The 14,716-nt window shown below is 56.8% G+C and overlaps 1 protein-coding gene across 4 annotated transcripts in view; it reads left to right on the plus strand.

Annotated features, from left to right (window-relative positions):
* Window positions 1-8,474: 8,474 nt before the first annotated feature.
* The window catches only part of OTUD7B (OTU deubiquitinase 7B), a 38,964-nt gene continuing 32,722 nt past the window's right edge, over window positions 8,475-14,716 (plus strand). For all 4 annotated transcript variants that reach the window (XR_012677642.1, XR_012677643.1, XM_075176359.1 and 1 more), the window contains exon 1: window positions 8,475-8,605. Coding sequence is in view for 1 of the 4 variants with exons in the window: in XM_075176361.1 (XP_075032462.1) it covers window positions 8,590-8,605 (16 nt within the window). In the remaining 3 variants the exon portion in view is untranslated. The remainder of the gene's footprint in view (window positions 8,606-14,716) is intronic.

The following is a 14,716-nucleotide window of genomic DNA, read 5'->3' on the forward strand; positions in this document are numbered from 1 at the left end:
TTACTCTAGTCCAGTTACTATTTAAACAGCACAATAACAGCTTCAGGGGCAGATTTTGGTACCTAAGTTTAGTCAGTGGGATTGTTGCAGAATTACAGTGCTGTCTGTTTTAAGAGATCAAATTTTATCTTGGTTATTTAAAAAGGAGTCGATTTTCCTCTTCTCGTTTTAAAGAGAAAGGAGGCCAAGGCAGTCCCAGCGTTTCCTGGGACATCGCACGCTGCCACCTAACAGAAAATTCCTCCTCTCTGCAACCTTTGATTCACATCCCGCTCTGTCTCACATCTTTATAACACTTCTACTTCATTCTTAACGTAGGAAAATAATTTTTCTCCATCTCTGCTCTAGTGGATGATATTGGTGCTTTTACCGAATTTCAGTAGCTGCCCCTTGAAACAGCAAAAACTGGGGATTGGCGTGGGAAGAGTTCCTCCTGTTCAGAGAAACTCCACAGACTTGTGCTTCATGTGGAATATCTTCCAAATGGCAATTTTATAATTGACCCACGTATCAAACCAGTAACGTTACTGGATCAGGCTGTGCTTCCATTATTTATTCCTGCTCTAAACAAGGCACGGTTTCAGCCGTGACTTTGGTTGCAACGCCCGTGCACAACTGCTCAGCTCGAACTGTCTAATTGAACACAAGTTCATAAATTAAATCCCAGAGGTTGAAATCGTAGGCTGGAAACCATCTTGATGCAAACAACGCCGCGGAATAGCTCCCTGGTTTATGTGTTCTTGGTACCAGTTGCAAACCAGACGTGCCGAGTTAGAAAAATTCAGATGTGCCCCTTCGAGCCAGATGTCTCGGCCGTTCTGACGTCAGCGTCTGCTTCCCACTAATGTCATTTGTGCCTGACGAACCCGATAGCCGATGCATGATATTCCAGTTCTAAAGCTTTCTGCCTGCTGGGAGAGAGCCGAACTCCAGAAAGCCACATCGTCAGGTATCGAGTCAGAAGAGGAGATGATCCTTCTGCGCATCCCGTTCCTGGTTCATGTGCAAAGCTGCGGTGGAAGCCAACAGCGATACCGCGGCGGGACCGCACCGGCTACAGGCATCCAGCCCCGGACAGCTCACACCTTTTTGTCAGCTCCCTCGCATGGAGCAAATGGAAATGTTCGCGTGTGGCGTGAAAACAGCGCACCAGTTCAACGGTCCTCTCCTTGCATACTTAAAAGCAGAAGAAATACCGTGAGCCTTTCCCCGGAGTCCCGTTACCCCCATCCATGGGTGTGTTGTGGCATCCAGGGGCCAAACCAACCTGTGGCGTGAGTGAGTTCAGCTCTGGAAATGGGCCAAGAACTAAGCATTTGCTCCTATGCGTTAACATCTTTGGTTCAGCAACAAAATCGTATCGTGTCAGTAAAAAGGTAAGAAAAGTGAGTTACAGGAGAGAGGAGAAACTGATGACTGCCAGCAGAAGGGAGCCGAAATTCACGCAAACTTTGAAAAATAGAGTAGTTGCTTAGAAACAATTGTGCCTCTGTGTCTCATGATGTTTTTCTTCCTCTGGTTTTCATTAATGAGAAATAATTTTCTTTACCTATCTATCTCCTGTGTGCAAGAAAGTTTACAGCGTACCAGTCCCGGTCCTGGCTCTGCATCTGGTTCCTGGTGACTTGGGAAAATCCCGAGCCTTTCCCTGTGCCTCAGCTCTTACACTCCAGAACGACGCTCGTGTCCGAGACATCTTCTGCCACAGCGTTCAGGTCTCCTGAGGAAAAGCGCTACGTAAAAAAGAGGCTCTTGGCAAGTAAAGTTTGGAGGAGTTTCCGTCATTGAAGAGTGAAGAGTGGCCTGTGAAGCCAAAAATTAGTTTGTTTTCCTATTAGCTTTGCTTGTCAGCTGCCATTTAGCCCTCTGCTTTTCTAACAGTGAAAAAAAAGTCATCGCACCATGAGTAGGCATGGCTTTTTTCCTACTCAATTATCTCTCATTAGTAAATACAAGTAACTCCATTTAACTGCCTTGGGAACAATTTCTGCATCTATTGAGCTGGCCTACAGTAAGTCTTGTGGTTTCCTGTTGGCCTTGGAAAATGAGCACACTTCATTATGTGGAATGGTTTACTTCACCTCATTATTTTTTCATAATCTTATTGTGCTTCCCCTTTTAACAGTGACGAGGGGGGGGAAAAAAAAAAGCAAATAAACAAGCAAAGGTCCTTTTGGGTCCAGAACCTTATCCACTGTCTTTTGGAAACTGCATGTGCATGTCAATTATGTGGAGTTAATTGGCCACTCCGTAAGGCTTTTTGGGAAAAGTCGAATGAGTTTTAAGGCAAGAAAAGCTCTTTCATAACCCTGCTAGCTGAGGCCTTTAAACGTCGTCTTCACAAATCAGTCCAGAGCTAACCGGTCGAGCCCAAGTTAAGCTGAAAAGACTTCGTGTCTCGATCGCTGTGCTTCCTCGTCATATGCTTCTCTTCACGAGTGAAATGATTTCTGTACAAAGCCCAGACAAGGCGGTCCTGGTCTCACGGGTGCCTCACCTCACTTCTTCGGTGTCTTGGCAATGCTCGCCATCTGCTCCTCTGTCTTTATCCCCCTCTTCTCCAATCCCTGATCCTCTTTATGGCAGTCGTCTTACTTATCCTAACGTCCCCTAGCAAATCCAGGCGAGTCATTGCACTCGGTCAAGATCGCGCTTTAATCTTCCTTCGTATCCGTGATGTAAAGCGCCGTAACGGTGCTGGTGTGTCATGCTGCGGATGCTGGAAGGACAACGAGCGTTCAGCTGCTGCTTTAGCAGTCTGGATTTCAGCCCCGTGCTACGTTGGGCACTAATTCTGCCAATGACTGGCGCCCGAAGCTTCAGAAGAAAGGGAAAAGCTCTACGTTTTGCCTGTTGCGTGAAGCTCTGCGTTCATTCCTCGTGGCTGGAGGAGAGGGCTGCTGTTGTGCCGTGGCGTGGTTGGGTAACTCGAGCTCAGCAGCCAGCCTGAAAATCAGCTCCTCGGTCGGACGCAGTGGGGCTGCACGGGGGCTTTACTGCGCTGGGACGCTGGCCCGTGTCCCCGTGGGAGCAAACCCCGTCTGAACCTCGGGTGACGTGTCCTGGGGCACCCGGGGCTTTACAGCAAGTTGAACGAGCACTGGCTTCGGTGCCACCAAGGCAGTAGCCTCACACAAACATACATTTTATCTCGCTCTCCACAGAAGGGACGGATATATCCAATATTACTGAAATAAGCGTGACTTGGGGCTTTAGTTCACCTCTGTTTTTATGAGTTTTTAATTTGTTTTACAATGTTGTTTTAATTTCCGAGGCATTAAAAGCCAGACAGTCCACCCCAGCTGTCACAAAATTAAGCTCAGCAGTTCACGGGCGAGCCAAACATACCCAAACAGACCCACAATCGTCTCAGATTTGCTTCTCCTTTGGGGTTTTCCAAAGAAAAGGTCATACCCCGGGGTGTGCCTACCCCAGCAGAGCCAGATGTGGATTCCCCCTCGGCAGAACCGCAGCCGGCAGCTCCAACTCTGCCTCTCGCCAGCCCTGCCTCGCCCTCGCATTTTTCCCATATCTTGTCCTCCCTCCCACACCATTTCTGACAAAGATCCAGCTAAAACAACCAGATGAAGGCTCCACTCGCATCACAAAGAAACTGAGTGAGAACAGGGCTTTTCACCCGAGTCGGTCGATGCCTTCCCCCTTGATTTCCCTCCTGGAGCTCTTCTTCAAGATGCTTCTCTATATTTCCCTCGAGAGCAGCTGCCCCACCGCACCCCCAAGTCCAAACCCACACGTTCCGTCGCCTTACTCCAAACCCAGCACCCCGGGGCCGGTCTGACCGCGCTCCACCACACGGGTCGCCCTGCAGTTCCCATCTCCCATCTGCTCCCGGCTGTGCTGCCCGTTCCTGCTCGCGTCCCCAGCAGGGTAAACACGCGGCGATGCTCAGACTCTGCAGATCAACAGGAGCCGTTGGCAGTAGACTTGGAAAAATCAGGATTTTCACCTTCCCCTATTGGCAATTAGAGCTGGATGTTGGGAATCCGGCTCTCCTTTACCAGCCTGACCCACTGGGAATGCAAACGAGCCCATTAACTTCCAGAAGTGAGGGCTGCCTCCCACGTTTGTAAAGTGAATGGAATAAAACTGGGGGCTGCTGGAAGGGTTAACGCATTTCCATATGCGAAGTCCTCTGAAATCCTCAGATGAAAGGTTCTTTAGAAGTGCAAAGCACTATTATTTGTCCGGCATCTGAGGAGCGACTTGTGCAGGAGCTGCTGCAAGATTTCCAGCTAGGAAGTTCTGAGAAAGCTTTCATCCGAATGGAAAAAAAAAATCAAATCAAATCAAATCCATAAACAGGCTCTGGAGCTGATGTAGGTGGGTGAAACTCCGCGCAGCTCAGCGGAGCCGTCCCTGCTTGCGTCGCGCCAGAATGTGACCCTGAATGACTGATGGCACCACAGCGAGCAGCGAGAATTGACCTATTCAGGCGTTTAAAGAACTGCGGTGTCTGCCCTCAAAGGTGGCATTGTGCTTTCCGTGATCGTCCGTGTCGGCTCCCTGCCTAGGTGTTGTGCAGGGGAGGTACGCGGGGCGTTCGGCCTGCTGCTCTTTTCCTGTCGCCTTGGTTTCCAGTCCACCGAAGAGGCCGAGACCGAGGGCGGGCTCCTCCGCCGCGCTGTCTCCTTGCCGAGGATGGACACGGTGCTGCAGGCGTTTTTAAGACACATTCGCTCTGCTCTTCCTTAAGCTCACTCCAGGACTAGGCTTGCACGCCGTGGGTCGGGGCCAGCAGTTCAACTGATCCTCCGGCCTCTTCCCTCTTCCCGGGGGGTGATTCCTGCCGTCCTGGCGGTCCCTAATTCGAGCAAATCCGGTCTGTTACCACCATTTGTACCGTGGTAGCGCCTCAGGATGCCGTTACCTGCGTTCTGTTGAGGACGGTTCTTGCAGCAAGGGACGAGGGCTGCGAGATGACGCTGCAGTGAGGCAGTCCGTTCACCTTAAGTCAGCCCCCAAACGGCTGGAAAAGCGCCTGTAGCTCAGCTGGTCGCCCTTGTCATTGCGTTTGCCCATGCTGAGGGCACGAGTCGTCTCGTTAGACCCACGCCTGCTGCTTGTCCTCTCCTCCAAAAAGCCCTTTCCCTTGCTCCTGCGTTTTGCGGACAGGCCCCGTTTCCCACCGAGATGCCAAGATGTATTTTAAGAACCGTCCTGCACTTCCAAGTTTCGCCTGTCAGAGCATCCGCTGATGACTGCGATTGCTGGATGTCTCGCAGGATCCCGGGACAAGGCTGCTCCGAATCGCAGTGATAGGATCACAAAGTTGCCGAGCTCTGGATGAAATCGGGGTCGACGCTCGGGAGCGTACGGTCGCTTGCCAACACCGGGAAAAGCAGCCGGGCGGGTGGATTGCGTGTAGGTAAGCGGAATTGTGCGCAGTCGCTGGAGGACACGGCACGCGGCGTCACCGGTGGAGACCGGCCCCGATGACTGCAGGAGAGAGGAGCTGAGCTGCCTTACGTTTTCCCGAGTGCTTTCTGTTTAACACTCCGGAGGGTTGCACGGAGAAGTCCCCGCCAGGGGCAGGGTGAGAACACGGGAGGAAGAAGAGCGTCCTTGCCCATCGTATGAGGTAGGAAGACATGAACGGAGAAATGCGCAGATACAGCAGTTTGAATCTCCACGATCCATTTGCAGCTTCTCCTTGCAGCTTCTGCTCGGGTCCCCGCAGAGACGTGAGCCCGGCCCCGGCTTTGCACAGCCCCAAAGCTGCCGCCGCGGCTGCGTCGATCCTCCCGGGGATACCGGTGCCCCGGCTGCAGCAGGGCCGACACAACACAAACACATTCTCCCTGCTCGTGGAAACCGCTCGAGTTGGCCTCGTGAGAGGGGGAGCAGGCGTGCCAAGCCGTGAGCTCAAAATCGTGTGAACGCTCAGCTGAAGGGATGCTGAGGACGTAAAAAAGGATTGTGCTGAACTGATAAAACAGCTAATGCCGACGAGAACCAGGCCCAGGAGAGCACTGGGGAGCTGCGGAGCGGCCGTGGGTCAGCGCGGGAGCGGCTGCGTTGCGGGGGCCGGCTGTCGCCGTCACTATTGCCGTGCCCGCCACGTGGTTTCGGAGGGAAGGGCGGTACCGGCATTACCGATGAAGGGTGCGGGGGCCTCGTGCGTCTCCTCAGAAGGAAATTCATTGACAAAACTCTTTCTCCCGGCTGTGGAAATGGTTTAAACTAGAACTGGCAGAAAAGAAGCAAGATTTTACTTTTATTTAACACTGTGCCTGCCTTGCTGAACCCTTCAGCCGGCTGAACATGAGCCGGCCGCGTGCCCAGGGGGCCAAGGCGGCCAGCGGCACCCTGGCCTGTGTCAGCAGTCGTGTGGCCAGCGGGAGCAGGGAGGTGACCGTGCCCCTGTGCTGGGCACTGGAGAGGCCGCACCTCGAATCCTGGGTTCAGTTCTGGGCCCCTCACCACAAGGAGGACATGGAGGGGCTGGAGCGTGTCCAGAGGAGGGCAGCGGGGCTGGGGCAGGGCCTGGAGCACAAGTCTGATGGGGAGCGGCTGAGGGACTGGGGGTGTTCAGCCTGGAGAAGAGGAGGAGAGGGGAGACCTCACGGCTCTACAGCCCCCTGACGGGAGGTTGGGCGAGGGGGGGTCGGTCCCTTCTCCCAAGGAACAGCGATGGGACGAGAGGAAATGGCCTCCAGTTGCGCCAGGGGAGGTTTAGACTGGACACGGGGAGCAATTTCTTTCCTGAAGAGTGGTCAGGCCTTGGACCAGGCTGCCCAGGGCAGGGGTGGGGTCCCCAGCCCTGGGGGGATTTAACAGCCGTGTGGGTGAGGCGCTTGGGGACATGGGGTGGTGGGCACGGGGGTTGGGTTGGGGCTTGGACTCGATGGTCTCAGAGTCTTTTCCAACCTGAAGGATTCTGTGATTCTACGATCGCTCCAGGCGGCTGGAAAGAAAGGGCTAACGCAAGCAGCACGGGAGGAGGATGACACGAAGCCTGCCCACGCGGGCAGCGGGGACCGCTTGCCACACCATTGATCGCTTGGAAATCAGGGGCACTCTGAAAGGTCTCTCCTTTGAACAAACACTGCAGCGGGGGGGGGAAAGACTCTGGGGAGGCCGGGACCCCTCGGCACAGACCGTTCTTTCTTTACTGGACTTTTCTCTGCCCCGACACGATAAACAATCCTTTTGTGTGAGATATAAACAACGCTAGGTTGCTGGCGGAGAACAAAGGCTGCGATTCAGTGCCGGGATCAGCTGAACGCTGCGCATGACGGGCCCCGCGCCGCTCCTCCCGCCTGGGGGTTTGCCACCGACCGCCACCGGCCCGAGCAGCCCCCGGACCCCGGCGGCCGCCGCCGCACCGGCCTGGGGCCCGTTCCCCACCTTCCTCAAGGGAAACGCATTTGTGCGGCAGAAAGGCCGAGTGGGAGAAGGGGCAGAGCGGCAAATACGCCTGACCGGCGGTTCCCGGCGGGAGCTCTGCCGGGATATCCCGGCACATCCCGACGCCCCGCGGCAGAGCCGGGTGGCATGGCGAGTCTCCTCACACCGGCCACCGAAACCTCCGGTTTGTCTTTGCGAGGACGCGTCCTCCTGGCTCTGAGAAATAAGGCGAGCGGCAGCGCCGGGGCACATTGTCGGCGTGCTTCGCCCGCGGGCGCCCACGGCCCGGGGAATGCCAAGCACTCGGACGCGCTGTCCCGCCAGGCCCCGGTGGGGCCGGCCCACTCGGCATTGTCCCCCTGCGCCGTGGGGCGGAGGGACAGGCGGCACCTCCTAACCGGGGGGGGGCAGGGCTCTGCCCTGGGGGTTTCTCTGGTGGTGAAAGCAGCTCCCGGAGGGAATCGGCCTCAGGGGACCAGGCACCTTCCCCTCGGCCCCTGGGTTCCGGGGGCACAGGCCCCAGGCTGGGGTTACTGGCCCCAGGCTGGGGGGTACTGGCCCCGCATAGGTCCCACGAAGGGGTACAAGCCCCACGCAGGGGGTTCAGGCCCCACACTGGGGGCTCAGGCCCCACGCGGGGTCCCCGGCCCCACGCGGGCCCCACATTGGGGGCTCAGGCCCCACGCAGGGTCCCCGGCCCCACGCAGGCCCCACACTGGGGGCTCAGGCCCCACGCGGGGGGTTCAGGCCCCACGCAGGCCCCACACTGGGGGCTCAGGCCCCACACTGGGGGCTCAGGCCCCACGCAGGGTCCCCGGCCCCACGCAGGCCCCACACTGGGCGCTCAGGCCCCACGCAGGGTCCCTGGCCCCACGCAGGCCCCACACTGGGGGCTCAGGCCCCACGCGGGGTCCCCGGCCCCGCGGGGCGGGTGCGTTCCCTCTGCCCAGCCCCAGGGGGCGCTCTCCCCCTTCCTGCCCCCGCGCAGGCGCCGTTGCGCCACCGGGGGAGAGGGGCGGGGCCGCCTCGGTGCCGCCATTGGTTCGGCCCAGCCCGGCGGGGCGGGGCGGGGCGGCCGCGTGCGCCCGCCAAAGCGTTCCGGGCGGGAACGGGGGCGGTGCGGCGTTCCGGGCGGCGGCGGCGGACCGCGCTCCCCTCCCCCTCCCGCCCCTCCGGGAGCGCGGCCTCGGCGGCGGCGGCGGCGGCCGGGTCCGGAGCGCCATGGAGCCGCGCACAGGTAAGGCCCGCCCGGCGTCCCGGCGGGCTCGGGCTCCGGCTCGGGAAAGTTTTCGGCGGGGCCGGGCCTGCGGCGGCCGCGGGGCTCCCGGGGCGGCGGCGGGTCCCGCGGGGGTCACGGTGCTGCCTCAGGGAGCGGCGGGGTCCCCGGGCGGCCGCAGGTCCCGCCTGGGCCCGGGGCTGTGCCCGGGCATCGCCCGGTCCCGGTTGGGCTCCCGGTGGCGGCCGGGCCCCGGTTGGGCCCCAGGAGTGAGGGGTCCCGCTGCGGCCGCCTCAGGCCGGGGGCGGGCGGCTCCCCCCTCGCTCCTGCCCGGTGAAGAGCCCTCGGGCAGCGACTCCTCCGCTCCGCTCCCCGCCGCCCCGGCCCGCGAGCCTTCCTTCCGCCGAAGCGGTCACCGGAGCGGAGGTTTCGGTGCCTTCTGGCGTCGCGGGGCCGGTCTCGGTAATTTAGGCTCGCCTAAATCCCCGGGGAGGGGAGGATGAGCCCGGCTCGGCAACGGGAGCGACCGCGGTTGAGCCCGGCGTAAACTCAGAGGGGGCGGTGGGCGCCAGGTTACTGAAATGTTCTCATTTGTGGTGATTTGGGACCAAATGCTTGCAATCCGGTCGCTTTTCCTCCGCCACGGACCAACTGGGATTCGCTGGAAGCGCGTGTGGCCTCTCTGTCCCGTGTGATCGAACCGGAGCGAACTCTGCTGCCGGGCTCCATCCTCGTGCCGAGGGTTTCGCCCCGGTGAAAAGCCGTTGTCTCGTCTCGTGTGCCCGTTTAACGGCGCCGGGCCTCAGCGGGAAGATCTGTGCATAACCACCGGGGCCGAGGCCGTGCTCGGACTCGGGTCGCTCGGCCGAGCCGTAGCGAGACGCGAGCTTAAAAACAACTCCAGAGTTTACCCGTCTTAATCTCGGGAGGAAAGGGAGTTTCTCGTCCGGCTAATTACAGGTTGCCTCGCTGCCGTGGACTCCGTATGGTTTCCTTGTGGGCGAGGAGGCTGGCGGTGACTCACCGGCTCGAGCATCTCTGACAATCCCATGCTTAAGGGAAACGTCTTTGCACCGACGCTCCGTCGTGGGAGTCGCTTACGCAAGGAGCGCGGTAACGGGACGGATCCTCCCGGGAGGCGGCAATGGCTCCCTGTTACACCAGGGAGAGCGTCGTTCGTCCCCGCCGCGATGCCTCTCCGCTTACCCGTCTGTAAAATGGGCTAACGCCAGCGCGGTGCCGTATACGTAATGATCAGTTACGCGACGCGTTTGCTGGCGGCGATGCGCTTGGAGCACACGGGGGGGGATGATTTTCGACTTTGAATTGCAGGGCTAATAAAGACGTTATTGTCGGCTTAAGGCGCGTAGCCGGAAAACTCAAACTTGGTGGCCGGAATTCTCCACGCCAGGTCGCCGACAACGTCAGATTTCTTCTTCCTGACCCTGCTGCGCGTTTCCAGTCCTCGGCAAAGACCGGTGGCAGTCGCTCCCGTTCATACGCCGCAGTCGGGCTCCCTGCTTTGGGTTTGGGTTCGCTTTCTGCCGCGCCTTGCGCGGGGCTCGGCTGCTGCTGACCCTGGAGGAGCCGCGCTCTTCTGTGCGCTGCGATATAAAGAGCGTAAAACCCTTTGTATCGCAGGAGAGGAGCGGGCTGGTCTCTTGGACTTTAAAGCATCGTGGCAATTTTTTCTTTGGTGCTTCTTTTCTTCGTGTTTCAAGTAAAAAAAGCCTCGCGGTGCTAATTGTAAGGCTTGGATTAAGAGTTTCAGTAGAAAAAAGCTGCCGTTTAAAGTAGGTGTAAAAGGAGAACAAACGGTTGGCGCAATGACTTGTGGCATCGCGGCTTTAACCTGCGCAGAGCGGGGACCGGGCTCCTTTCTGCGGATCGCGAGTCGTTACCCCGGCCTTGCGAGAAAAACATTCTTTTCCCAGGAAATAGGAGGGATGTTCTCGATGGAAAATGTATTGGCGAAGCCGCTGGGCAGCGGCTTGAGCGGCGTGCGTCTGCGCTGCGTCGTTTTGTGGGGAAACGTGGTGTTTAACTACTTGCACGTGCGTTTTTGCTCACTAAAGAAATAAGCTTTTGGAGGGGAGACGGTGCGGCAGCTCACGGCTTTTATGTTTGATGCAGCTGGACGGGACATCTGTCGGGATAGTCGTTAGGAGCGCGCGACTCGGAAGACCCGCTTACAGAGCCGGGCTTTCTCCGAGTGTGTTTGTAGGCGTGAAACGCTTGTCAGCTCTCGGCGCGCGAGTGATGGGATTGAGCGTGCAAATCCCTGCCGAGGACAGAGGGAGGCAGGGGCTGCAAGAGGAGTTGTGCGCCCAAATGCTTAACGAAGATCAGGACTGCGGTCTTTCTGGGGCCTTAATTTTTGTTGGTTTGGTTTTCTGCCGAGGGTTTACCGTGTTTCAGGCGAGTTGATGCCGCGCGGTTGCAGCGGGACGTGACTTTGGGGGAGCTGAAGGGATGCTCCCTCGCCCCGTATCTCACCAAGCGCCTCGGCTCCGACAGTGCTTTAGTTAAACTCTCAACTCCTCTCTTCAAATGACAGAAAAATAGGTTTACTCGGCAGGAAGAGGGCTGGGTCAAAATATTATGGGGAGAAAGCACTTAGTAGGATGGTAAAATCTGCCGTGGCCTGATTTTGGGGGGTGCTGAGCACGAGCCTCCCCGCGGGAGGCCGGCGAGTGCTGGGCTCTCTTGCAAAACCAGGGTTTGCGCTGGAAATAGTAGCAGCTTTAAGCAGGTGAATGCGCCTCAAACTGAATTTCCTTGCGTGCAGGCACTGAGAAAACTGTGTTTATTTTAGATACGTAGCTGGCTAAAACGGGAAGAGAGCCAGGGATGGGTCGTTATGTAATTACTGTAATTCTTGGGAGCGTAACCCTGCTCCTGAGAACGTCGCGAGAGCCGGTGCTGCTGCGCTCCTCAAACGATTTAATGGCTTTATCGAGCCGCAGCGTAAGGAAGGACGATTTTGGGAAACTCTGCTTTTGTGCCATCGCTTCTTCCCCTGCGGTTCCTGCCGCTGCCAGCCCTCCCCCTGACCAGGCGGTTAAGGCCCGGTGTGTTCGTGGCCAAACTTGACGGCCCTTAATTCCGCGCTGCCGGGGGATCCTCGCCAGTGGCTCCCCGTCCCAAACGTGGCCGCGCTTTCGCCCCCAGGTCCTGGGTGCTGCCTCCGCGCTGGACCCGGCGTGTGGGAGCCCCACGTCCCCTCCCGCGGGCAGCCCGCGGAGGTGAGGAGTTGATGAAAGTGGAAGCGAGGGTGCTAGGAAAATTAGACCGTGCGTGCTCAATAATCATCCTTACTGATTATCGCGCTGTAACGACAATGGGTTTGGTTTTTTTTTAACGTAGTACATGATCCACGTCGGGGTTTGAGCCGCTGTTTTGTCTTCAGGACCTTTTTGAAACAGAAAGTTGAGGTTTGTAATTTATCCTGAAAAGCGCGAACACCCTCGAAAGAGGAATTGATAAATAAGAGCGGTGCGGATGATGTGGGTAGAGCCTCGGACGTAACGAAGCTGCTGCGTTTGTCTTGGAGACTGTTTTTGGCTTTTATACGGCTTCGTTCCTGTGCCGCTGCCGACGTCTTCTTCAACCCAAGTTTTAGAATAATCTGGATGTTGACACTAGCACGGTTGTATTTAGAGCAAAGGGAAGCAGGTGGCTGTAGCTCTGGAAAATAGGGTAAAGTTTTTATTTAAAAACAGTTAAGCATATGAAAATCGTCACGTTTTTATAAACTTTCACTGTGACTCTTGCTTAACTGCTGCTTTTTTCATGCTCCGACTCTTGAGCAACAGCGTATTTTTAAGATCGCCTTTTCCCCGCTGGAAAGCCTCCGGTCGCGGGGACGGCGTGTTGTCCCGAAGCAGCTCAGATCATGCCAAAAATCTGCAGGAGGCTTCCGAGGCTGGGGTTTCACGAGACGGCAAATCTCGTTGAAGAGCTGCTCGTACCAAACGGGAGATGCTGGAGCCCTGCGACCTCAGGGCCACGTCCAGCCCGGCCGCCGGCTGCCTGTCGCATCCATTCACAAATATTCCTCTCTTTGCCGCGTGGCCTGGCTTCCTTTTTGCATCCACAGCGCCCGTTCTTTGGGCTGAAGGAGTTGGCGAGCTCGCAGGTTTTCTTGCACCTTCCTTTTCACCAGGAATAACTATTTTTTGCTGGGTTTTGGTAACGGAGGTTCGACGATGATCTGCCGGTTTGATTTTTGCCCTCGATGAAGCGAGAGCTGCGTGGTCTGTGTCCCGTCTCCTACAGCACCTAGTCGGAGCTTAGCGACTATAATAAAGGTATTAGGTCAGGTCAGGTTCAGCGGCATCGCTAATCCCGGCTCTGTGTTTTGGCTGTTCTCGCGCGCGTTAGGTAACCTGCCGGTGTCGGGTCAGGGATGCCGGCTGGGACGGCGGCAGCGCCCCGCGGTCGTGGGCAGGAGGAGAAAGCGAGGAACCTCCCTCGAGGACCTTCAGGTCTTGCTCGTTTGGAGCTGAGCCGCGTGAGTAGCTTATTTGTGCTCGTAGCTATTCTGCTCTTTACTTAACGAGCCTTATCAGGGCTTGGTCAGCTCAGGTGTGGGGCTGCTTACGGCGCCGACGTCTCGCCTCTGGCTTGCAGCGTGAACCTTTCGTTGGGGCAAGGTTTGCGTGCAGGTCTACGGGGAGAGCGAGCCAGCCAGCCGCGGTTCCCCCGCGTTAGACGTCAGGGCTGCTCGCTGCAGGTTTTCGGGTGGATTTTTTGGTTTAGGAGTTCGTTTCGGCTTGCTGCATTGCTCCTGATGGAGCTTTGCAAAGTGGGTGACTGACGGGGGAGAGCAAAAGGCTTCTGGCTGGGTCTGGTAAAACCAGACCTCTTGTGGATTTTGGCACCTCCTGCCTTGGTTCTCGTCTGAAGGTACCTGAGGGCTTTGCAGGGCCCTTTCTCCCGGGTCCTCCTGTCCTTTCTCCCGGGTCCTCCTGTCCTTTCTCCCGGGTCCTCCTGTCCTTTCTCCCGCCCGGGAGGCTGGGACGTGGTGGAGGTGCCTGGCCAAGGTCGTGCGCTGACTTAGTGCTTCGGGAGCGGGGCTCTGGCGTCCTGGCTCGGGTTCAAAATGTCAAAAAATCACGTGGCGAATCTGGGGAAGAGACGTTGTAGTTTTACGCTCCTAAAATATTCCTGGAAATACCTTTTTAAAGGTAGGAAAGGCCGCCTGCAATACAGGAGTTCCAGATCATGTTTAATGCTTAGTTTTGACAGTAGCCCTTAAAAACATACTTATTTTTCTTTCCTTTTCCTGAAGTACACGTTCTCAACATGACTGAAACCTTAACAGAATGAGAAAATTAGCCCCTGAAAATTATGATCCTGGAACCGATAGTCCGTCTTTCCCCGTTCTGCAGATTGTATTTGTTTCCGATGAAATGTTATTTGGTTAAGTATGCTTGATGATCCCCCCCTCCCACGATGCCCTGGAAGACACAAGTGCTGAAGCTGAGGTACGTTTAATTATTTTACCTTGCTTCCTTTTTATTTCTTCCCTTGATCTCTTTGCATTTGCCTGGTGGAGTTAGGGCAGGGAACACAGTCCTGCAGTTTGCAAAAATTGCCACGGAGGACCGGGATGCTCTCCGCCTCTCCGGCTTTGCTTCTGGTGAGTTTGTACCGAAACCTGGCAAATTAATTCCGGTGTTGTTACCCTGCGGAGAGGCTGTGGGCAGCGAGGGGGCTGCGGGTCGCTTTGCTCCGCTGTGTTTTTTCTGCCTTGACTCGTTTGAGATGGGTGTTCGGTATTAAGTGTTTTAATTTTGGTCCGTTTCTGTTACGAAGGTTTTGCGGACTCACGTAGAGATTAACTAAACCCGGCTTTTCTCAGCGCGTGTCGTTTCACCGCCTGGAAGGAGGAAGGTCTGAATTAGCGATAGGTGGAGGCGTCCGCACGGCGCTTTGGGATGCGCGGCTTTCACTCTCTGTTTTTATGGGTGTGGTGACCGAGCAAGAAATACTGTTTGTGTAGGGATCGAGCGTATTATAGTTCAGAGCTAGGTGTGACTCACGGCTCGCTGTAATCTCCCCGCTGCATTGCTCCACTGGAAACGTCGCTGGGCTCAGGCTGGGGGGGGAGAGCCCGTTGATGCATTG

Source organism: Calonectris borealis, chromosome 29, assembly GCF_964195595.1.
Source record: "Calonectris borealis chromosome 29, bCalBor7.hap1.2, whole genome shotgun sequence".
In the NCBI taxonomy this organism is placed as follows: Eukaryota; Metazoa; Chordata; class Aves; order Procellariiformes; family Procellariidae; genus Calonectris; species Calonectris borealis.